This window comes from Triplophysa dalaica, chromosome 21 (assembly GCF_015846415.1).
Source record: "Triplophysa dalaica isolate WHDGS20190420 chromosome 21, ASM1584641v1, whole genome shotgun sequence".
Taxonomy (NCBI): domain Eukaryota; kingdom Metazoa; phylum Chordata; class Actinopteri; order Cypriniformes; family Nemacheilidae; genus Triplophysa; species Triplophysa dalaica.
This window is the reverse complement of record NC_079562.1, coordinates 7,156,890-7,181,653: the sequence shown is the minus strand read 5'-3', so window position 1 is coordinate 7,181,653 and position 24,764 is coordinate 7,156,890. Positions and strand designations below refer to the sequence as shown.

Genomic DNA, 24,764 nt, shown 5'->3' with positions numbered 1-24,764 from the left:
TAGAATGAAGCTGCTCAGGCCATGCCATAGGCTGCCTCAGCTTCAAAGAGCAGTCACAATGTGAATATACTTTGTGAAGAAGAGTGCAAAGACCATTACGTTACATGCTAGCAGTGGGTGCCTTTAGATTACCAGAGCCTGTGAAGGAATTAGGATTTTGATAAAACTGCTGGGAATGAGGGCAGGGATGCACTGTTGTCTGTTCCCTTTTATCAATTTTATTATGTTATTTAACAGCTGGATGGCATCCTTTACTCATGGGCGACTCAAGGAAACAGCCAGTGAGTAACAGATACAGTTTAACATCATCTCTGAAGCTGGAATGGTGACAACATTGCGTAAGAGCTACACACACTTTTTAAAATAACAACAGCCCAACTGTGAACAAAGGGTCTTAAAAACAAATATCGCCTCAGAAAAACACAAGGGGAATAACAGATTTCGTTAATGTGACCTATGTAAATTTCATTATAATAACAACAATAATCACATATGTGACCCTGGGGGACAAAACCAGTCTTAAGGGTCAATTTTCCAAAATTTAAATTGAAATATGTATAAAATATCTTCATGGAACATGATCTTTACTTAATATCCTAATGATATATGGCAAAAAGAAAATATTTACCCCTTAAATGTATTTTTGGCGATTACTAAAAATGTTCCCGTGCTATTTAAGACTGGTTTTGTTGTCCAGGGTCACATATAGGCTATAAGTGTCCTAAATAATTTGCGACTTTGTATTGTTATAAATAATACAAATTTGAATATATTTTCTTATTTTACACTTATATAAACTTATACACTTATTATTATTATTTTTGTAATGCTTTATTAAATCAATGCCATTAGAACAAGAGGTATTACATATTCCAATCATGTTAACAATCGCTATCAGATAGAAAAAAAAATAGAATTACATACATTTCAATGTTTTCAGAGCATTACATGTTTTCACTGCTTTTTTGTGTTTAGTTTTTTCCAAGAGATCTACATACAATTTGAAGTCATTAATAAAATGTGAAAAATTTGGTTAATATTGCGCCCACTTTTTCTTATGTATATGGAATTTCCCTAATAGAATAAACAAATGTATAATATTGTTTACAGTTTCAATTTTCATTTTCTGTATAAATAAGCACATCAAATATACAAATTATTATCATACATTCCAGTTTTCTGTTAATATAGAATTCAATATCTTTCCAAAATAATCTTGAGTAAATACAATGAAAAAAAGATGCAAAATAGTTTCCCTTTCATGACCACAAAATTCACAGGTATATACAATATTAAGCTTAAATCTTTCCAAAACATGCTTAGCATAAATTATATGAAGAATTTTGTAAGACACTTCCTTATTTTGTTATTGATACAAAACTTATTCGGCAGTTTCCAAGCTTTCACCCAAGAGATTTTACCAAATAAACAAGACCAAAAATGTTTTGCTGCAGGTAAATAAACAGAACAAAGAGCATTCCTTATAATCTTATTACTACATTTTTGTCTTAAAACATCAACATTTTCAATGTAAATGTTTCCACGAGGAGGGACCATGCTGATCCCTTCTGAAATGCAGTTTTTTAAAAGTGCCATCACACTCTTCGGAATTGCGTCAATAACAATAGTAAATTCTCTTGGTTTAATCGGTAACTGGAATTTTTGAAGAAATTCAGTATATGTCAACCCATGAGAATTAAATAACTGTCCTACTAAAAGAATACCTTCATTGAACCAAGTATGATAGAATAAAGATTTGTTTTTTAAATAATATATCTTTGTTATTCCATATTAAATATTTTTAGGTTTAAAAATTTTGTTTATATATCAATTTCCATGCTAGGATGGCTTGTCAAAGTAAGAAATACAAATAGTAAGAAACTCTCATGAGTTCAGCTGTTGTGCCGTCATTATGACGCAGAGAAGCGCTGCGTCTAGAGCGCAGCTGCGTTCAGAGAGGGGAGGAACCGTACAAGGGAAGCTATACAAGAGATTAAATGTGTGTAAACCTCCCGTCTTTAAACGTTTAAATAAACAACAATATTATATGTCAGGACGCTGGTTGAATGTTTTCATAATAAACGCGTAGACAACGAAAATAATTTCGCCGTAGAAATAAGAGACTTATAAAATGGCTAGCAGGTGAGTCGTGCTGATTTCACTTTACCAGCGAATTTTTCATAAAATAAATAATCTAAATGCTTTTTCGAAGTTTGTGCCACCGTATGTTTAAATAAGAGTCCACGCTTTGCGGGCTCATTTTGTTTATTTGGAGACTGCGGGAAAGATATCCGGGAAAATATTTCCTGAACTGAAGTACGTCTTCAAAATACACAGAGCGCCTGCGTAGGCACGCAAAGCATTCTGGGCTTTGTAGTTTTCACCCATAAATGGTTCTCCGCGTCTGTTACAACTGATTTTATTTACCAAAAAACGATAACTATCGAAAACAGCTGAGAAAAGAAAATATTTCAAAATGCAAATTCATTACTTTTCTAAGTATATGCAAACGTGCCCAGTATACAAAGTTATTGTTGTTTACAAATGTTTTTATTTTCAGCTAACATTGGCATGCTGTGACAACGATGTCAACAAAAGAAGATTCAGAAGGAAAGAAAGGGTAGATACACATTTTCTACAATCCACATTTGATGTGATGTTAATATTTGGATGCTTAAGAACAGATCTTGAATTAAGACATATTTATACATCACATCTGAATTGAATACATTCATTAGAGTTCATTAAACGTTATAATCTTTCCACAGTTCTCACCAAACCGAGCTTTACGCAGAGGTCCCTGCATCATGCCTGCCTATTGTCTACTCTCCAACGTACAACATCACCTTCATGGGTCTGGAAAAGCTGCACCCCTTTGATGCTGGCAAATGGGGCAAGGTCATTCACTTCTTAAAAGGTGAGCAGCACCACTGCACGTTCAGCTGGACATACAGCTACTCTGTGTGATTAATGTAATGCAATACATGAGAAATGGGGAATCAAAGAGCACCGAGTCAGCACAGGGATGGAGGGGGTGGGGTGACAATCAGTGAGACCGAAATAATGAGGGAAGCTGAACTCCTCTTGGGAGCAGGTGCAAGAGGAGGTTGAATTCTCGGCTGTTACTGCAAGGTCGGGGGCAACATGTAACTCTGGCACGCTTCAGATAACCCAGGCAGCACCGTACGCTGTACTCCTTTATTTTTTGTAAAAGCAGAGAGCATCATGGGCTGAACACGGCTTACTGTACTTATTTTATTATTATTTTTGTGTGTGTCAAGTGTCAAATATGTTCACATTAATTTCTACATTTCTGCAATTAATTATTTCCAGAGGAGCAGTTTATTACAGATGAGACCATTGTTCCAGCCCGAGAGGCCAGTGAGGCTGATCTTCTTGTGGTTCACACTGCACGTTACCTGAACAGACTCAAGGTATAAATGCAGTTTGTGTTGTGTCCATGCCCTGGCTTGTCTTTTCACTCTGCCCTTCACATGACTCCCATTATTCCATACACTGATGGCAAAAGGTTACTTAAAGGCAATGCAAATAGCCAATTTTCAAACTGGTGTTTCCTTTAGTTTAAGTTTACTTACAATAGACTGCAAATGTTGGCATTTTATAAGATGAGTGTGAAAAGCATAATCAATAATGATCTATTATAGCGCCATTATAACTGTGGACACTCCTACTTATGAAAAAGACATCTAGACGTCCCTTTTTATCTCGCCAGCAATGAGCTAGTGATGCAGGATACAAAAGAAAATTGCACCGGATTACTCATGAGCGGGCCTTTATTCCTATCAAATCAATCTCAGTCTTCTGCACAGATTGCAGTCTGTCAAGTGCCTAACGCACCCATGAGTCAGCTGCTCCACCATGCAGTCTACACAAGCAATTTAAAGGAACAGTTTGCCCACAAATTAAAAAAATCATTAAATGTCAGTATTTACTCACCCTTATGTTAATTCAAAATTCATGTGTTATTTGTTTAGTAGAACACTACACATTCTATACTATATAGTGTGGAAAGGAGAGGTTCGAAACGTAAGTCATTATTTTGGAACCTGGCCCTCTGAAGCTTATGTCTAGCCCATATTTCATCCTTCTGGAGCTTGACAGACATGATCACTGTGAACTATTGTTGCATGACAGGAGTTGTGTGTCATTTTATCAAATATGTCTACTTTTGTGTTTCATGGAATTAATAACAGCACACGTTTAGATAAACACGAGGGTGAGTAAACAACAAAACTCTCTTTTTTGAGGTGAACGATTCAGTGAATGATTCACAGTGATTTTAGTAATCTGTATTTGTTGGTGCATGCCTTGCTTCAGTGGTTGGTTGTTGCGGACTCCTGCTGCTCTATGTTCACTCTTGAAGGCTGATCATACAGCTAGTTGATCGCCCTTTAAATTGGCTGTGTATGTATTTTCTCTTCTCCTTACTGCATGCAGAACGCTGTCGCGGAGGGCCCCAGAGAGGTATCTGAGTGCTGCTGTGACCGAATCTTATGTACTTGCTTATCTGTTTAAAATGTTTGTAATATCCAGTAAAGTTTATCCAGCTTTAACATTTTGCCAACAGTTTGCCTTTTCACTAAATCACCACCTGTTTCAAAGTGATTCCACTTCCAGATCTGGATTTGAAATCTGATTTACTGTACAATCCACCACAAACCCCTCTATGAATTTAATTTCTGTTTATTCATTTGGTTTTCTTCTAATCTTATTTCTATTCCATTTTACTTCACAATATCTGCTGATTGTAATTGGAAAGAAATTGTAACTGGCACAATTTTGAAATGAAATCAAGGAGTTTGTAATTGTAATTTAGACCCCGTGTTACAGAATTCTTACATAGAAAAATGTGTATGTGATCTCTGCCCCTCTCAGTGGTCTCTGGTGGTTGCCACCATCACGGAAATCCCACCCGTACTGTTCCTGCCCAACTTTCTGGTACAGCGCAAAGTTCTGAAACCACTTCGTACACAAACCGGAGGAACCATTATGGTAGGTTTCAGTGTTGCAGAAAAATGTAAGTACAGTATAGACGGTTTCAAAGCAACAATATAAACATTACCGCACATATACGCTTTTATGGCCCAAATTTAACTTCTGCTTCACATCCGCAAAGAATAGAGTCCGTGTAGTTTAAATCTGAAAACAAACTAAATTAATACCATGTAAATTACATTAGCTAGCAATTTAAGAGTATGTCCAGCCAGTATTATTTTGGTTTACCAATAGAAGAACAGTTACTTGGCTAAACTTAAATGGGACTAAGGTACACAACCCATTCAACAATTGTTTGTTTAATAAAATTAACATGCAATAAAAGTCAACAAATTGTTTAATTAATACAATTATTATACAATAAAATATTAGTATAAATTAATATGAACATAAATTGATTAAATCATAAAAAGTATTATATTATATAGCCAATAGCCAGACCAATGTGTACCGGATGTCCATGTTCACATTTGTGACACCAAATTTTACTTCTGGTACATATTCGCAAACAATAGAGTGCCTGTTAACAATCAAAAGAAATGGATAAGAACAGTTACTTGGCTAAACTTGTCTCTCCAATATTTTGAATAGACACCGATACTAATCTCAGCCACTAGATGTCAATCTGTTTTGGTTTGTTTAAATGCCAACAAATACAAGACCCATTCAACAAATTGTGTATTTAATTAAATGAACCAATTATTATTTAAAACAATTATTATACCGTAAAAATAAAAATAAATGTTGACATAAATGAAATACAAATAGTTATATTAGTAATATTAGAAACTAGCCAAACAAAAAACAGAAGTTAACTGGGGGTCAGGCACATCCGATGAAATGGTGTATAGGAAGAAAATTACATACAAAAAGATTTCCGTTCTATATCTTCAGCTGTTGTATAATCAAAAGGTTTGTGGTTTAAAATGTATTGTATGGTTTTGCAACTATTATACCCCATGACAATTTGACAAAACCTCTTGCTCTCAGAATTTTTGGAGTGGTGCAACTGCAATTTAAGACCATACTGCAGAGAATCTAATACAGTGAGTCATCCACATTGTTCAAAGTTTAAAATAGAAACATTTTGTTACAGAGTTATTGTAAAGGCCCAATTTGGGCCTTCATTGGCATACATTGAAATAACCAAGGGAGGAACAGTCAGGAAGCAAGGCTCTGAACATCTGTGATAGAAACGCTCCAAGGAGTTTCTCGCAGGTAACACGTCCACATTAACACTTGCAGGCTCCTTTGAAGCTATCATAGTAACAGACACACTCCTTGCATTTTCTCGCAATTTGGGAGTTAAGCAGAGGATATAAAAATACAAGCTGAGAGCACTACTTTAATTCCTAATTAGTTTTCAGCGAGTTTCATGTCTCAGCAGAAGTTTCTGTTTTTTGGGATCTTAATAACTTGCTTGGATATGTGTGCACTTGGGCCCATGACAATTCTCTCTGTAGTAAAGTCTTGCTTATATAATTGTTGTGTTTAAATGTTTTACTTGATGAAATTGAGTAAATTGGTTAACAATGAGAACACTACAGAGAATGTTATTTACCAAGGGCATTTAACAAACAAAAAAGACAACAATTTGATATCACAGCAATTATGTATAATAGCAATAATAGATTTTCTGCTAAATGTGTTGGCGTTATGTTATGTTGTGGGTGGCCTAGCGAATATGCCATGGTGCACATCCGTAACCTTGCCGCCACATGAGCTAAAAAACTAGTCTGATTTGTAAAGCTGAAAAATAACCCAATAAATGGGAGACAGGTGGCTCTGAAGTCAAAATGCTACCAAAATGTTTATTTAACAAGACTTTTTTGCCGTGTTAAAAAACTAAGGAACAACTTTCGGTCAAAATACCGCAAGCTGGCAACATCTTCTTATAAAATAAATGCTTAAAAAATGTATTTATATATATTTATTACGAACACCGTTCCGTACAACTGTCTTGTTTAAATCACGCGTTATGGTTGGTCAGAGAACCACTTATTATAACTTGTCAGTTAAACACGAGACATTTGCTTGTCAGGCAAACATGACAGGGGGACGCATTTCTCTAGTGGGTATTCAAACCCTCCCTGTTTTCCCAGCAATGTAAAAGACTGGGGTAAATTACCTTGCGGTATGCCAGGTGTACTCCACAGTTCTGCGCACTGACAGACTGCCACTGCGCGACAGATGAACTCGCAACGAGTGTGCTCCACTCGTCCCTCTCAGCCCGAGAACATAATTATACCTCCCATCGAGCCTTTCTCACGGCCTGCTAATTGACTGCCATTTCAGTCAGCAGTCGACTCGCTGGATGGAGGTGTCGTCGTCGAGGTTCGGGGAACATGGGAGTATTTACCAAACGTCTCCATGTCAGTGCGCAAGGAAGTTCAAGGTTAGACAGCAGCCATCCAGTAATTGCGGCCGTTTGGGAGGAATTATCATAATAGGCAGAGTCGTGTCATTAATCTCTTCTCTGCTGTTGTGGATTTGTTTATTATCACGGTTTTAATGTGATGATTATAAATGAGATCAGATGTTAACACTTTTTGTTTTAATAGCTGCTCCGATAACAAATGGTTCGGTTGAGCAGAAAACTGGAAATTCCTTTTGGTGAACTAGTTTTGCTATGTAAATCAAGCCTTTTTCCACAGAAAATGTCATGGTTTCATTTAAGGTAACTCTGGGGGTATAGTGGGACACTTTCTTATCATTATATTGACAAAAAGTGTCAAGCTTTACCCTAAATTAGTGGATCTTTTTTCAAGCCCCCCCCCACAATTTCTACCCGATAAAATGATTTTTTGGTATTACTCGAAACATATATGTGACCCTGGATTACAAAACCAGTGTTAAGTAGCATTGGATCATTTTTAGTAAAAGACAAAAATACATTGTATGTGTCAAAATTATAGATTTTTCTTTTATGTCAAAAATCATTAGGATATTAAGTTAACATCATGTTCCATGAAAATATTATGTAAATTTCCTACCTTAAATATATAAAAACTTTATTTTTGTGAGTGGAGGGCTTGCCACAGCGCCTCTGATAAACAACTTCAAAGGCTATTTTCTCAATATTTTGATTTTTTTGCACTCTCGGATAACAGAGTTTTAAACAGTTGTATCTCAGCCAGATATTGCCCTATTCTAACAACTCATACATCAATAGAAATCTTATTTATTCAGCTTTCTTTTAGATTATGTAAGGGTGACTGCCCTAAATAACACTATGTAGTAAACTATGTAGTATGTGATATTCATTTTTAATCAACGCATTGAATTAAACCTATGACCCTTTTAGCCTGTTAAATCTGAAGCACCATCTAAAAGTAAAATCATTATTGAGGCTTTTTTTCTTTGTCAACATCATTTACCGTGATACCTATTCTGTTTAGTTGAAAGTATTGAACAATTTAAATAAAATATTAATCAAAGGTAAACTTATGTGCACGCTGGTTCATGAGTCGATTGAAATTTATTGCAGACTCAAACTTATGATGCAGTTTTACTGACGGATAACCAATCAGCGAATGCCCTAAAGACTAAAGAGAATGATAAAGTTGAGAAGGAAAGATAGAGCTGAGTTGAGCTTCTCTATGCCTCCCAGGAACAGCTCAGGGCTTTGGGCTCACTGATAGCCTTCTCCTAATGCAAAGCAATACACTGTCTTCAGCCAGGGGATTGAGCTCAAGAACAGTGCTTGCTGTGTGTGTGTGTATGTTGTACGTGTGTGTGTGTGTGTGTGGTTCCACCCCTACTAGTTTGTCTCTCTGCTTATCTGGAGACTGAAAGTAGACTTAAATGCACTAAAAAGAGCTTGCGACTCTTGCAAAAAATATTTCAAGATGTAGTTTACCCTTAAAAATGAGCCTGTATCCATTTATGTTGTAGGCCTATAAATAGAAAAATATTTGGTCATTGGTTTGAGATGTGTTGAGGGTTTTTTAGTCAGTTGATTTTTTCGTTTATCGTAAACTCAAAGGCCTATGCATGCGTAACATTTGTTTTTAATATACTCTTTATAGCCATTAAAGTATTAAAATAGCTGTATTGCAGAAAATACAGAAAAAGAAAAAGCCACGAAAACCTCCTCTAAATGCAGGACAGTCAGATTACTTTTGACAAGAGGAACTGATAAAAAACTGTGATCTGGTCTAGTTTGGGCTATTTTTGAAAGATGAGTGAAGAGCTAATAATTATTTCAACAAAGCAACCCACACATTTTTCTTTTTATTGCATCTCCCATTGGAATGTGCCTCTCTTGGATAACGGTCTTATCTGTCATACAAATGGGTAACCCTTGGTGTGATGGAAATGTCATTTTAAAGCCATTTCCTGTTATTCCAGTGCCATTAAACATGTTCTATAGATTGGATTATGCCCCATGTTTAGGGGAGATAATAGACGTGAAAGGCAGTTTCTTGGATACAAGACAGATATGTGAATATAGGAAACACATAAAGAAAGCATTAACAACTAATGAGTTCAAATATTCATGCACATAGACTCAAGAATCTCCTCTTAAGTTTGCACTACACTATATAGACTTTAGTGTGAAGTTCAAAGTCTTCGTAATCAGATCAAAGAAGTTCAGATAATGTTGTATCCGCCCCCAGTTTGGGTGCCAAGTTAAGCTTTGATTTTACCCGGCACATGAACATTTTTGTTTCTCTCTTAATTTATTGATGACTTGAAAATGGATTAATGCCAAAGCTGAAACGTGAATGTAAAAATTAGTGTTGTCTCTTGTTATATCTAGGCTGGGAAGCTGGCGATGGAAAGAGGATGGGCAATTAATGTGGGTGAGTTCTTTTCACATTCACCACTTGAAAAACAATTGCAGGGAGAATAAACACATTTTACTGTGGATTTTGCTACGCTTCCTGCTTATTTGATTACCTACCACCTCAGACAAACTAGATTGTGCAAAGAAGTCGAAAGAGAGCGTCTCTTTATTATTAAGATGGTTGAAGAGTTGAGAGACAAAACCAAGCCCCTGGCAACTTTATTTAAAAAAAGAGAACCCTGGCTTTGTATGATATCAGTATTCTTTTGTCGTCCTGGTTTTTGAAGAAGAGGGAGAGACTTTCAGTGGTGCTTCTGCAAGCTCAGCTTATTTCCTTGTGTCGCTGATGGATAAACAGTGCTGCTCTTTGCTGCCACATTGACAAACATTAATGGACAATGGACGGCTGTTCATTTGAATGCATGTGTTGTGAGGGTGCTGCACGGTAATTGAAAGGTGAATCAGCAAGCAGGGTCGTGTGAATGAGCAATAAATGCTAATGAAAACCCAGCCCACCTCTGTAGAGGAGCTTCCGGAGTGCAAATTCATATAATGAGGCTAAGTGTGTCGGGGTCATGGGAGGACAGATTGCATCTATTCCCTGAATTTGTAAATATGATCCTAATTAAAAGCTAAAAGCTAGTCTCTCAGTCACCTAGAGTTTGCAGGGGCAGTTTAGATGGAAACGTCCGAGGGACATTGAAAAACAGACTGCATTTATACACAGCTCAATGAATGTAGAGGTTCTTAAGGGCCCTGTTTTGTTTCTCTTGCAGGTGGAGGTTTCCATCATTGCTCCAGTGACAAAGGAGGAGGTTTTTGTGCCTATGCTGACATCACATTGGCTATCAAGGTGAGATGTTTGCACAAGTACACTAGCGATTTCCAAAACCTGTCATCTGTATGATTAGTCATCTAAATCAAGTGTTAAGAAATGAATGAATTAGAAATTTTAAAGTAATACCAATATTAGTAGGTCCGGTGTATGAAATTTGGTGGCATCTAGCGGTGAGGTTGCAAATTGCAAACAATGGCTCACTCCACTGTTTGGCCCTCCCTTTCGAAGCCGACACAGAACTAAAATGTTGTCACGTTTCCACTTCTTTGCCGATGGAGATAACTTTTTTACGAAATGCGCTCTTTGTCCGTTTAGGGCTACTGTAGAAACAAAATGGCGAATTTCATGTAAAGGACCTGTTGCGTATAGCTCAATATAAGGTAATAAATACATAACGCTTCATTGTGTAAGGTCTTTATACACCTATGAAGACATATTATATTGCATTTCAGTCCATAGACCCTCCGAAAAATTACACCTTGGACCTTAGGCAATACATTTTTTATTAGTTTTGTATGAAAGTACTGTGGGATTAGAAACTAGAACTAGAAACCGAATATCACCCAAAAAATCTGGGGAAAAATGTATATAAAGGTTATAAATTGATTTGCATTCAATCTGTGAAATAAGGATTTGATCCCCTACCAACTAGCAAGAATTCTGGCTCCACAGATTGGTTGCCTGCCTATATGGACCGCAGATTCGTCCTGTCACTTTAAGAAAGTACTCTTAAATCAGCTTGTTATGTATATAAAAGATGCCTGCCAACAGAATCTGTATCTTCCATTTCAACCTCTCTACCACCATGGTCAAGACCAAATAGGTTTTAAAGGATGTCATGGATGAGATTGTAGAAACCTTGAATAGGCTACAGACAGAAGCTTGGTGAGGAGGAGACAACTGTTGGTGCGATTATTTGGAAATAGAAGAAATACTAAATAACTATCAATTGTCCTTGGTCTGGAGAAACGTTAAATATAATCCCAGAACTACATGGAAGAAGCTTGTTAATGATTTCAACACATTTGGGACCGCAGCTAGCAACCAAACCTTTGGTAACACGCTATGCCACAATAGATTGAAATCCTGAAGCACCCGCAAGAACCTCCTGCCCAAGAAGGTCCGCATGGCTCGTCTGAAGTTTAACAGTGGACATCAAGATGATTCAGAAAATGCTTTGGCGAAAGTGCTGTGAGACCAAGATTGACTCCTATTTTTTGAGGGAGAGAAATGCTGACTATGACCCCAAGAATACCATCCCTACAGAAAAGCACAGTGTTGGAAACATTATGCTTTAGGGATTTTTCTCTGCTACGGGTACAGGATGACTTCACCGCATTGAGGGGCTGAGGGACAGGCCCATGTGGTGTAAAATTTTGGACGAGAACCTCCTCCCGTTAACTAGATCACTGAAGATGGGTTGTGGATGTGCCTTTAACATGACAAAGACACAAAACATATTGCCAAGACAACCAAAGAGTGGCTTTAGGAGAAGCACATTAGTGTCCTAGCCAGTCTCTAGACCCTAGTCTTATAGAAAATCTGTTTAGGAGACTAAAACTCCAGTTTGCTGAGCGACAGCCAAGAAACCTTAAAGATTTACACAAGAGTGGACTGAAATGTATCCTGACACATGTGCAAACCTGGAGACCAACAAACAGAAATGTTTTACCTCTGTGCTTGCCAGATAGGGTTTCTCAACCAAGTACAAAGTAATTTTTTGCTCGGGGATCAAATACTTATTTCACTCACTTAAATGCAAATAAATGTAAAACCTTTATTTTAAAAAAGTCCTCTGATTTTTTTATATTATGTCTCTAACAGTCAAAATAAACCTACCATAAAAAATGATAGACCCTTAATTTCCCTGTAAGCAGGCAAACTTACAAAATCAGCAGGGGATCAAATAATTATTTCCCTCACTGTATATTTAAAAAGTTGCAAGCACTTTCTTGTAGTCTTAAGGAGTATATTTTGTAGTCTTAAGAGATAAGTTACACATCATTAAACCTTTAAAAATCTATCCATCTTTTCTCCTCAGACAATTCAGACTTCGAGTTTATCTTCTCATTAAAAAAGTATGCATGGACTCATGAGTACAAATACAGCAAATATAATAGCATCTATGTATTAGCTTTTACAGAAACTCATTGATTTTTTTGCTTCAGACACACAGTCATCTCGCTCAGACTGTTGCTTTGTCATGAGATCCACAAACCCCTCTGTAAATTGTTCTGCTGTCAGGATAAAAACTCACTTCCCTCCTCTGTGTGTTTCTCTCTACAGTTTCTCTTTGAGAGGGTGGAAGGAGTAGCAAGGGTCACCATCATCGATCTAGATGCCCATCAGGTGAGCAGTCCTTTTCAGCTTGCTCTGTCAGTCAATGGTACCGCAGACCAATTGACGATGTAGACATGATAATATCCCCTATTTGGCAGAAAAGTCAATAATTCTGCAGTCTGATTGCTGATATACAACAGTCTTGACTTTTCTGTGGAATCATGTTGTTTGCTGTCATGCCACTCTTAGTGTTAGCTGTTTTGGGTGTGATCACAGTGGTAATCGTTGCCCAGTGATGTCAATGCTGTTCTTTGTTGTTATGTTATGGTTTTGTTCATACTCTTCTGTGTGCATTGAAGTAATTCATTTTTTTTGTAGTTCTTTTGAGAGCTTGCAAGAATATTAAAGTGGTCATATTTAAAAAAAATGACTTAGAATGACCTCTAGAGGTTTAGAATGACCTCTAGAATACATAAAAAGATTTTTTGTTCAAAGGGGGCACAAATACGTGATTTTCTGTGTCTTTGGTGTGTTATAAGTTGCCCATGCATGTATTAGACACGTAAAATGGAAAAAAATAAAGTGTGCTAACAAAAGATGCATTCTATCTGAAAGTGAATGCTCACCCAGACCTGGCTGACACGCCTCGTGTAACCACACCTACACAAATCTACATCGGTTCATGGTATGATTTGACTAAGACCGCCCAAATGTATAGGCAAGTAAGGTGGGCGTACCTGTCAGTACAACTGCTTTGGAACCTGATGTTCACGTCACACGCTTGCAGTATTCAACCAATCAGTACACACTGGTTAACTGACCAATCATAGCACACCTTAATTTTCAGAGCGATGAGCTTTGTAAAAAATCTGCACGTTTCAGAGAGGCAGGGCAAAGAGGAGATACAAACATGCACGGTGTATGGAAATCACAGCGTTTTTTATCCTTAAATCGTGCATTACATCTTAACAAACAATAATATTTGTTTAAGCCGTGTCATGTGACCCATTAAAAGCGCAAGTGTGTATTTCTGTACCTCTAGAATCAGGAAAACGAAATTGCAAAAAAATGTACCGGTTCCAAAAGCAGTAGCTTTCTTAACCACCTATCTGGCTTGGGTTGAACAAGCAGTCCGGTGTCAGACTCACCCCAGGACTCTTGCCATAACAACCTAAGTACTGTTTATGTTATGGTTTTCGGGGGAAGCAGTCTGCAAAGTCATTGCTTTTTGGTGTTTACAAATACAGTCCATACAAAATCAATTAGGCCCTTTAGAGATGCCATGTTCACTGTACCATATCCAATAGTCTCTCTATGGACATTGGGGGCAGTCAAGGTTTAGTCTGATGTTGTGCTTAGCCGAGAGAGAGAGAGACAGCTGGATAAAGTGAAAGAGACAAGGAAGAGCTTGATGAGAATGAAAAATACGTCTCAAGAAGCATCTGAAGTATAAAGTAAAATTAACCACCAGATCTTTAAATAAGCAATCAACTACATAGAGCTGGAGATCGTGACTGCTGTCACCTTCATCACTTTTTTTACGTGGTCATGAGTTTTGTGAGGTAATGCAGTTTTTGTCAGTTATTATAAAAAAAAGAAAAATCTTACTTTTCTACTGACATATAAAAGCAAAGCTAATACTTTAGCTCCTCAACTGGGTGTCATATTGGTCCAGGGTGGTTAATGCTGGTTTGCAGCTTGGCTAGCTGTTAGACCAACATCTCAAGCAGTATCTCCCTTTATGTGTGTGTTTTGAAAATGCTAATCACTGTGAAAATCAACACATTCCATCCAGTTTACAGTCTATTGCCCTCTATGTCCTAATGAGAAACATCCCCTTCTAATTATCTCAGCCTGAAGTTCACTAGGACCCAGGAGCTGTTATTCCTGATTATTCTCAAGCTGGTACATAAAACTAGCATAAGCATTTTAAAGTGTGGCTTGATTGTAATGATGGTCTTTTGCTCATCGACTAAAGCAACGACGAACAGATCGAAACCACCACAGGGGGGAATAATTCGCAGAGGTCCACGAGCAGAACAAAGGTTGGGATTTTCCATAGATATGGATGCATAAACGCTGCCTCAGCTGGGTTTACGGGCTATGAATATATCGAGGAGGGAAAAGTTGGCGTTAAGACTCCAATTTGAGGCTTAAAATGATGACATGTAATGGCAGACGCTGGTCTCTGGTGGCTACATCGGTTGCATATATAAATTAATGAGTGCTTGCTTATAACCAGGATTATCCGTTCAATGAGACAACAAATTGTTAGCCTTGTGTAAGACAACATTTGACGACTCAAAGTATTGACAGTTGTTGTTAGCATCCCTCGACTATGACAGACCCAATGATGACTTGAGAACAATGGTTTTCAACGGGGGGAATGCCCCACGAGGGAGCCCCAACTGACTTCCAAGGGGGCCTCAGGATGACTGACAATTTAAAATTTGAAAAAAACAAGCACTTACATGCATTTAAAAACAACCAAAAACCATGATATTTCTTATTCTTTTTTTCTTTTTTTATATTGAATAAACACATTTCCTGTTAATATCAAGCTCTGAAATATTTTATTGGGTAAGAATCTGGAGTTTATGTAAGTGGCAGGGGGGCCTTGGAGTCACAAAGGGTTAGAACCCCTCCTTAAGAAGAAAGTGCGTCATATATTTTTCCATGTTAAAATACTTTCTCCTAAAAGGCAGAACACATAGCGACAATGTCTCAAACAATGGCACACATTTTGGAAACAGGACAATCTACTTGCCTAACCTCTACCTCTTAGAAAACAAGTACAACAAGACCTCAGGAATTTAGATACAAGGTTATTGCACAGCAGGTTTGAGATGTTGGCATACTGTATATTCTGTCCTCTGGTCAAACAACAGCGTTGACACTACAGATAATGTTACCATCTAATAACAGTTTACCGCTAGTTGTCTAGACAGTCTGTAGAACTTGAGGGCCACCAAATGTTAGCATAATCACCCGGAATATTATTAATGTTCTTCCTGTTATTTCATAGGTCTTGCAATTGCTACATGGCGATCTTTTTGCCAGCAGCAAGGTTTTACTGCTTGAGCGCACAGATGGAACAGAGAGGACAATGTGAACGAACCCCTAAAGTGTGGTCTCGTAATTGGCTGACAGTCTCTCTGAACAGCTGAGAAAGGGGCCGTTTTTGGAATCGGAGGTTGTAGCCATCTTGCACATGAGTTGTGAGCATTGCAGCAGTCTTAAATTAAAAGTGACAGTAGCCAGACGTCGTAAGTGACAGCAGAATAAAGAGGGATGGAAATATGATGTCTTCAGAGGACAGATCTGAATAGTTGGTCTCTCTGAGAGTCAGGAAAGGCTTGTGCTTGCATTTCTGTGTCAGTCATGCTTCACATCAAAAACAAATATCTACTTTGTTATGCACATAATAGGCAGTGAAAATCCATTGTTGGTGAACGCTTTTGACGTGATGGGGGAATTATGAGAGAATTTCGATTCCTTTTTACTACCAATCTACAACATTTAGCCTTCCAGAATTTTCAGTTTAAAAAAAATATCTGCAGAAGGTTCAACTCAGTTGGACCAAATTTAGATTCATTTTAGACTAACAGATCATGTATTTATATCATTCATTTTTTTACTTATTTATTACGTATGTACAAATAAAATTGTTTCACTTGTAAACATTACATTCGCACAAATTTGATTTTCATTTTTGGGTTCCCTTAAGACCTTTGATACAGTATGTCAACCCTTCCTGGATAAAGTATTGACTAACTATCTAGAAACTTAACCTGGGCACCTATTTTCTATTATTTTTCTGTTGTTTTATTAATTGATAACTATTTCATTATTTTTATTCCTTATTTACCTTTTCTTAATTAACAATTAGTTTTTCCTTCTTTACTTTACTTTACTTTACTTAAGTATATATTTGATAATTTATTTTATATTTTGTTGTAGTTGTGGAGAGTTTGTTGCACGGAGCACTATGATGTAAAATTGTTTAAGTGTGATAAGTTTTAAGGGGGTGAAAATGTAATGGGGGTGATAATATAGCAGAACATTGCCTCATGATCGTTGTCAGTCTATGTGTTATTCTGCTGGAAATTAATAAAGAAATAAAAAATCGACTTACCAATTATGAGGGACCACGATGCTCGTTTCTCTAGTGTTGGATTATTAATATCCATAATTATTGTTATAAATGTGAAAAACAGGAATCTCAAGCAATAAGAACTTTATGCACTTATATCTTCTCTTTTATATGCTTGATATTGCAGGGAAATGGACACGAGCGGGATTTCTGGAAGACAGACGCGTTTACATAATGGATGTGTATAATCGCCACATCTATCCAGGAGACGGATATGCAAAGAGTAAGTTAATGCGCATTTGAGTGCGTATGTAAATGGGCAATTTAAAGTGATTCTGATTATGTAAAGATATCCTCTGCATCAATGATATGAGGAAGTAAAATGCTTCAAATCACGCAAATCTGACACATTTAGGATGGACTAGCTCTTCATTTGCATATATATACAAATTCACACATACACACGGTCACAAATAATGACAGGCAGAGAAAGAGAGTAGTGAGATGAATTGATGAACATTTTGGAAGATGGGTACAATACTTTTGCTCTCCTACAGGGGGCAGTGTCCTGCTACCCTTATAGTATTTCGGTGGATCCCTGCCATTTACAGTTTTTTTTTGCATCAACTTCTGTTTTGTTGCTTTGCAAGGCAAACATAACGCTGACATCCTCATACTTCTATTCTTGTAATTCTATTACTTTTTTTACTTTTAATTATTTAAGTAATAAAAGAAAAATATTTATTATTATAATATTTAATAATGTGCTTCATCCACATAATCTACAGACTTTGTTTTAAAACTGTAGTGTGGTTGTTTACATTTAAACTGTGTTTGCAGCATTCAGAATGTGATTGACAGCGATTGCAGCATCAAACATGTGATTGGTGTTAGTGTAATTTTCGGGTCTTCCTTAATTGTGAAAGAAGCGTATGTATTGTTGCAAATATTTCCGCTCAGGTGTGTTTCTGTGAAGCAAAGATGGCAGACGGCACCACATGCCACTCAAGGACCTGCCATTTAGATGAATGGAAATGCAAACAGGTTTCATTTTGCACGTATGGGCCTCCTTGACAAGACCTGAAATTTCCTTTAGGATTTCCTTTTGTTATAATATCAAAGAATCAATTTATAAAATGACTGACAGAATGCATCAATATGGTCACGTTATAATCTTTGTCTATTAGCGTATACGTTATCTGTGACGTTCATTCTTTCATTTGCGTTTGAGTGACAATGCTGTAAGCTTCACCTTGTGTAGTGCGACAGCTTGTCAAACCTAAGATGATATTTGTGAAGCATGTACTCGCTGTAAGATGTGTTGAACCATTCGATTTTCTGAACAAAACATATGTACATGACTGATAGCACCACCTACTTTATTGGAGGCGCATACTGCCGTTCCAAGATTACTTTTGGCTTGCCTTGTTTTACTTTCAGTTTTCATTTTCTTTTATGGCTTTTTTCCTCAGCGACTGTTCTGTCTATTCAAAAGGCATCTCTGTGTGTCCTCCTCACATATGCAGTTAAAGACTAATTAGGTCTTAGAAGCTTGTGAAGGCGAAGTATTGAGCTCTGTTTGCCGTGAAACTCAACTTAAAGAAGTATAAACCTGCTTTGCCATAGTTTTCTTTTAGACGTTCGATAGTTTTATCATTTGAATAAGACACGCTCCTTCTAAAACCACCATCAAAGGTTGAGCAGGACATCAGCAGAGGACCCTGTCAATGTCACTCACAGTTAAAAAACGTAAATTAACAAACATATCCAACACTTATTTACATGAACCTTGTTACATGTATTAAAACTTTAGTTTTCAGAAATATTATCTCGCAACAGCATTACAACTTTTCTCTTATTATTATTTTTTTATATAGATTCTGTCACTGCATAGTTGGCCAAACACAGTAAAGGTCTTTGCACATATAGTCTGAAATTTTTGTCTCTGAAAATGGCACTCAAAATGCTTGACGGATTCAAAAAATGCAGAAAATCGAGTCCGGATTCGTCCGGATGGACGAAAATATCAGACGCAGTGTGTTATTGTGATTGACACAACGTGAGGTCGTATTTATTTTTTAACGTGTGGAAATTTCGGACGCAAATTTCAGCCCAATGTGCAATGGGCTTTAGATTAGATGTTTCTTCACATGAACAAAAATCTGAATACTGGTTTACAGAGTCTGGTACTCTTACAGAGACTTACAGGACACCTATTTAAGTGATATCTGTCAGGTAGTAAGGCAATTTTCTTGATGCCATTTCATAAAAAATCACTTAAAGCACTTTTAAACCACCCATCGGTTGAAATGAGCTGATTTAAATTGCAGTCATCTGTTTAGCTCTTTTTTTTAACTAGCTTTCCTGTAGCTCAGTGGTAAGAGCATTGCGTTAACAACGCAAGGTTGTGGGGATTGTACATACCTATGTATAAATGTATAGGATAATGCAATGTAAGTCGCTTTGGATAAAAGCGTCTGCCAAATGCTTAAATGTAAATGTTAATGTAATCTGTAGTATAATCTTTAAATGTGATGAACGTTTGTATTTTGACTTCAGGGGCGATTAAACGAAAAGTAGAGTTGGACTGGGGCACAGAAGACATGGAGTACCTCCAGAAGGTTGAGCTCCACACAGAAGGTGCGCTGAACGAAGAACGCCCAGACATCATCATTTACAATGCAGGCACGGACATCCTCGATGGAGACCCTCTCGGAGGTCTGGCTATATCCCCACAGGTGCGGTTGTCTATCATTCTTACGTTCATCCTTCCATTCATCCTTCCATATCATTTCTGAAATTCGCTGGCAAGGTTTTTTAGGCCAGTCAATAAACTCCCATATTAATTATTCAGGCCTGCTTTACAGCATAGAGACCTGGCAGGAATGCTGAAGAACATCTTCGGCTTTTTTTAGATTCGGAGGGAGAACAGAAAAGAAGATTTTCAATAAAATCTTGTGTATAGTGTTGTACAGTATAGGGGGTGGCTACAGAGTTTTGATATACACTCACCTAAAGGATTATTAGGAACACCATACTAATACTGTGTTTGACCCCTTTTCGCCTTCAGAACTGCATTAATTCTACGTGCTATTGATTCAACAAGGTGCTGAAAGCATTCTTTAGAAATGTTGGCCCATATTGATAGGATAGCATCTTGCAGTTGATGGATTCCACCATATCCCAAAGATGCTCTATTGGGTTGAGATCTGGTGACTGTGGGGGCCATTTTAGTACAGTGAACTCATTGTCATGTTCAAGAAACCAATTTGAAATGATTCGAGCTTTGTGACATGGTGCATTATCCTGCTGGAAGTTGCCATCAGAGGATTGGTACATGGTGGTCATAAAGGGATGGACATGGTCAGAAAAAATGCTCAGGTAGGCCGTGGCATTTAAACGATACCCAATTGGCACAATGGGGCCTAAAGTGTGCCAAGAAAACATCCCCCACACCATTACACCACCACCATAATTGCATTAATGAGAAATTGAACAGGTGTTCCTGATAATCCTTTAGGTGAGTGTACCTGAAATTACTCATAATTCATGAAATTACTCATAATTCATATTTCATGTGCATTTTAAGGTTTGGTTGTAATAGTTTTACTTGAAAATTATAAAAAGTTTTATCCTCAGATGTGTATGCGGTTAGGATGATCAGGCCTTTTTTAATGAACTGTTTTGGGATAGATTTGGCCCCATGAGTCCGGACAAGGTTTGTATCCATTCTCTCTAAACACTTTTCAAGCGGTAAAAAATAGGCCAGTCAAACCACTTAAAGGGGTCATATCCTACAGAATCCGTTTTCTTTCTCATTCTTTCTCTCCTTTCGAACACTTTTAACAGACTGTAACGTTCAGAAATTCACATTTCCCCTCAGAAACATTAACGTGTGGACCACCCACATTTACTTACCATTCCACATCAGTGTTCAGGATATGTCAATCCTAAAATGTATGACTTTCTCTCTTCAGCAGAACACAAAACAGATATTTTAAAGAACATTGGTAACCAAACAAAATGTGCCCACATTGACTTGCATTGTATGGACAGGGAGACTAAATATCTCAATTTTTTTGTGTTCCAGAGTCTTTTTGTGTTCAAGTCTTTATGACTTACTTCATGACAGTAATTCATAAAGACTTACTGCCAACTGTCTTTTATACAAAACCATATTACACTTGATGAAAAATACTCTCTATTTCCCCTCAGGGTATAGTTAAGAGAGATGAAATTATCTTCAGGGCTGCTAGCCGCAGAGGGATCCCTATCCTCATGGTGACCTCAGGGGGCTACCAGAAGAAGACCGCCCGCATAATCGCCGACTCCATCCTGAACCTGCACAGACAGGGTCTGATTGGTGGAGAAGCTTCTGAGGAGGCGGGACCTTCACATGTGTCTGTCATGATGAGCAAGTCTATGTCATCATAGGCCACATTCAGCGGCATTTAAATGTTCATGATTTTGGGGCTTGGCATACTACACCTGCAGCGACTGATGCAGACATTTAGAAAAGTGAATAATGTTGATGAATCGAAGGGTTTAGGTGGACTAAGATTGACTCAGGATCAAGGTTTTCCAAATTTTACACTCTTATAAATGGCTTGAGGTGAAGGTTTAAGGGTTTTTTCCCAGTTTTCTCCCATTTAAAAAAGCGGTGGCTTATGCAATGCTTGTTTTGCACATGAGGTTTGTGAAACTCTTTAATTTGTGCCCACCGGTTGGACATTGAAGAGGGAATTGATTTATTTTCAATGAATGTACTCGAGGTCTATAGCCATACGTTTCCCTTCAACTCCCCAGGTTGAGCAAGCATTTTAGAGGCAGCTCTCTCCTACATTAGATTAGATTTATTTTATTCAATAAATGAAATGATGACATTATGAATATATTTCAGATTCATTACAGGTTTCTCATTGCTTTGACCTGCTCTGCTATCATGCCTTAAATTATTTCATGACATTAAATGAAAGCTGCTCTTAAGATGTGCTTTCGCGACCAATCGGTTTTAGCAGAACGCCAGAATTCTCATTTGTGTGCACCAGCAGGTGGACCGCTGTCAGGCTGAGAACTCGCTGTCATATTACAGTTGGCAGGCTTTTGAAATGTCTTCAGGCAGGGGCCGGGGCTTTCTCTATTAGAAAATGAAACTCTTTATTGGAGAGCATGAGAGACAGTGGAGTTGGTTGGCAATGGCGGTTCTAAAGCTGAGATTTGATCTTTCTTAATTTAGCAAAACAGTTCCTGTTGTTTAGAGAGTATACAGAAGGTAATGACACATTTTTCTTTTGTATTCTGATTTTCAATTTACATTCTCTCTTCCCTTGTTTCTTTGCACATATTTATTATTGGTTTGATTGCCCTATTATAGATCTGGCAACTTTATTTGAATGTCCTTTATTGAATCAACTCATTTGGACTGCTTAAGAGTCCTTTGGCTATGTTAGGTTTGCCTTTTTCCCTGTATAGTCTTTTTTCAGATCAACAAATAAGGTAAATAGGTTAAAGCTGCGATCCAAAACTTAAAATGTCCAAAAAGTAATGGATTGCATTAATAACCATGTGTTGAAGCTTATGTTGAATAACCAATTGATTTACATTTTTTATTATTGAAAGGTACTTTACATTTAGTCTTTTAGACTATTGCACTTAGTTTATTAAAAAATGTAATGAAAAGCCTCACTTTACAACACCAGAGTGTTGTAGAGTCTAAAACATTATTGTTATAGTTCTGATTTTGAAATCAACCAATATCTAACACACTATAATAGTTCTAGAATAATCTCCACAAGATGGATCTTGTAGTCTCAGTGTACTGATATATAGATTTTATTATATTTAAGCCAAGTGTTGGGATTTGGAAGGTTACTGGTGTGATACTGGAGGGCATTATGAGTAATACATTTTTGTTGAGCATTTATCCTCATGTTGCTTTGGTGGAAATTATCCATTGAGTGCACGATACTGTTCTATATTGTTGTGAAAGCTTATTTGTAAAGTGCCACATAAGAATCTACAGGAAAGAGCAAGTCAAATGGCCTGCCAGTACTTTCATCAATGCATTGCTTTGAGAGCATTGATGGATGGCATATGATTTCTGAATGGTCGTTTGAAATGTAGGTTTTCAAGTTTTCTCCCTTTGTCTGAAAGTACTGTACCACTCTAAAATCAAGAACAAATGTGCACAAAGGCCAAGCTATAGTCTCTGCCAGCTTTAAATCTGTCCCTACCTCTTTGTGTAATGTCTGAATTGATAATGTGAACAACAGTGGAATATAAACTACAGATTCACATTTCTCATAGGTCATGTTCCACTGTTATAAGTTGTTATTGATTTGCAGCAGTCCTACGGTTGCACAGAAACTGTTTTTGCTTAAGGAGGTACAGTACTGTCATCTTAGTTAGTGTCAACAGACGTGTGCACAGAACTTCTGGATTTCACATAAAAGCCACACAAGATGTGTCTCAAATTCTCCTAAAACGTAAATATGTTCAGGTATCAAACACCTGTCTGTTTCTCATCTAGAGTAAGAGGTACGATAGGTCTTAGAAAGCTTAGAGATAAATGTCCTTTAAGAAAAGCACTGGTTTAAAGAGGTTCACAATTGTGAATATCTCATGCGTTTTTACGTCTTTAGTTTAGGGTATGAGTCTGTTTTCAATGGTATTGCACTCTTGCTGGAGGGATCTTGGTAATGGACACTAATGAGAGTAGTAGGGCTCTTTTCCTCCCTTTCCTTCCTTCCTTTTTTTGTTTCTAATGAAAACCGTCAAAAGGATGCATGGGAAGGTCACATGAAAGGCATAAACCCTTTAGCTCTAGCCAGCAGCTTAATGAAGTTGTACATGAAAAGGTCCACAGTGGTCCTGGTTTCATGTGCATTGTGCTGGAAAAAGACTTCTTTTGGTTGTTGAAAAGAATTGCATTAACATTATTATATAAAAGTGTTTTCTTTCTTTCTACGAACACTAAATGTCTTATGCACTTAATGTGAAACAAATGTTTATTTTATTCTTTCTCTTACATTATTTTTGATATTCTAAACCTGTGTTTTACATTAGAAATATTCCATTCATGAAACTACTGAAGAGAGATGGCGCTTTAACGTCTAACAAAAGTGCCACATGTGATGTTTTCTCGTCAGATTTATGATGTTCTTTTGTACCTGGCACTTTTTGAAGACCATTTCCATGTAAGGATTGGCAAAATAAATCAAATCTAAAATGCAATTACAGAAGACCTTGTGTTTATTGTGTACTATATATGGTAATGCTTCATATGATATATATGGCTTTTTCCCACATCAGCAAAGCATCTTCAAACACCTGCTGGTTTATTGTTTGAAAGCCTCTCCATCAGTAGATTAATGTTGAAAGCCACTGTTCTGCTTAGCGGCGAGAGAAATGGGCTCCATTATTTATCAGCTCGGCTTTCAGTCTCTTTGTTAACTTGTTTGTATTGAAGTGCAGAAGCAGATAACATCTATTTATGCTGATGAGAATTAATTAAGGAGGCAGATGGATGATATACTGTCGCAGCCTTGCAGGATCAGCAGATCTTACTGGATATTCTTGACGCTTTGTGTACGGCGAGAAGAGAACTGTAAAGAGCGTTTAACAGTTAGATGCCTAAACAACTGACGTTGAACTGAAGTCCTGACACAGCAAACTTCAGCCAAGTTTTAAACTTGGACACCAAGATTTGGTTAAGTAGGCATGTTAATCCCTATTGTAACTGGATCATC

General features: G+C 37.3%; 1 protein-coding gene across 1 annotated transcript; it reads left to right on the top strand.

Annotated features, from left to right (window-relative positions):
* The first annotated feature begins 1,956 nt into the window (after positions 1-1,956).
* hdac11 (histone deacetylase 11) lies at positions 1,957-24,249 on the top strand. Its single transcript, XM_056734852.1, is given in 12 exon segments — positions 1,957-2,142; positions 2,561-2,620; positions 2,769-2,917; positions 3,334-3,434; positions 4,897-5,013; positions 9,779-9,821; positions 10,582-10,658; positions 12,930-12,992; positions 17,204-17,225; positions 17,228-17,299; positions 19,576-19,754; positions 21,232-24,249. Coding segments are annotated over 11 exon segments (1,077 nt in total). The 5' UTR covers positions 1,957-2,142; positions 2,561-2,585; the 3' UTR covers positions 21,451-24,249.
* The last annotated feature ends 515 nt before the right edge of the window (positions 24,250-24,764 follow it).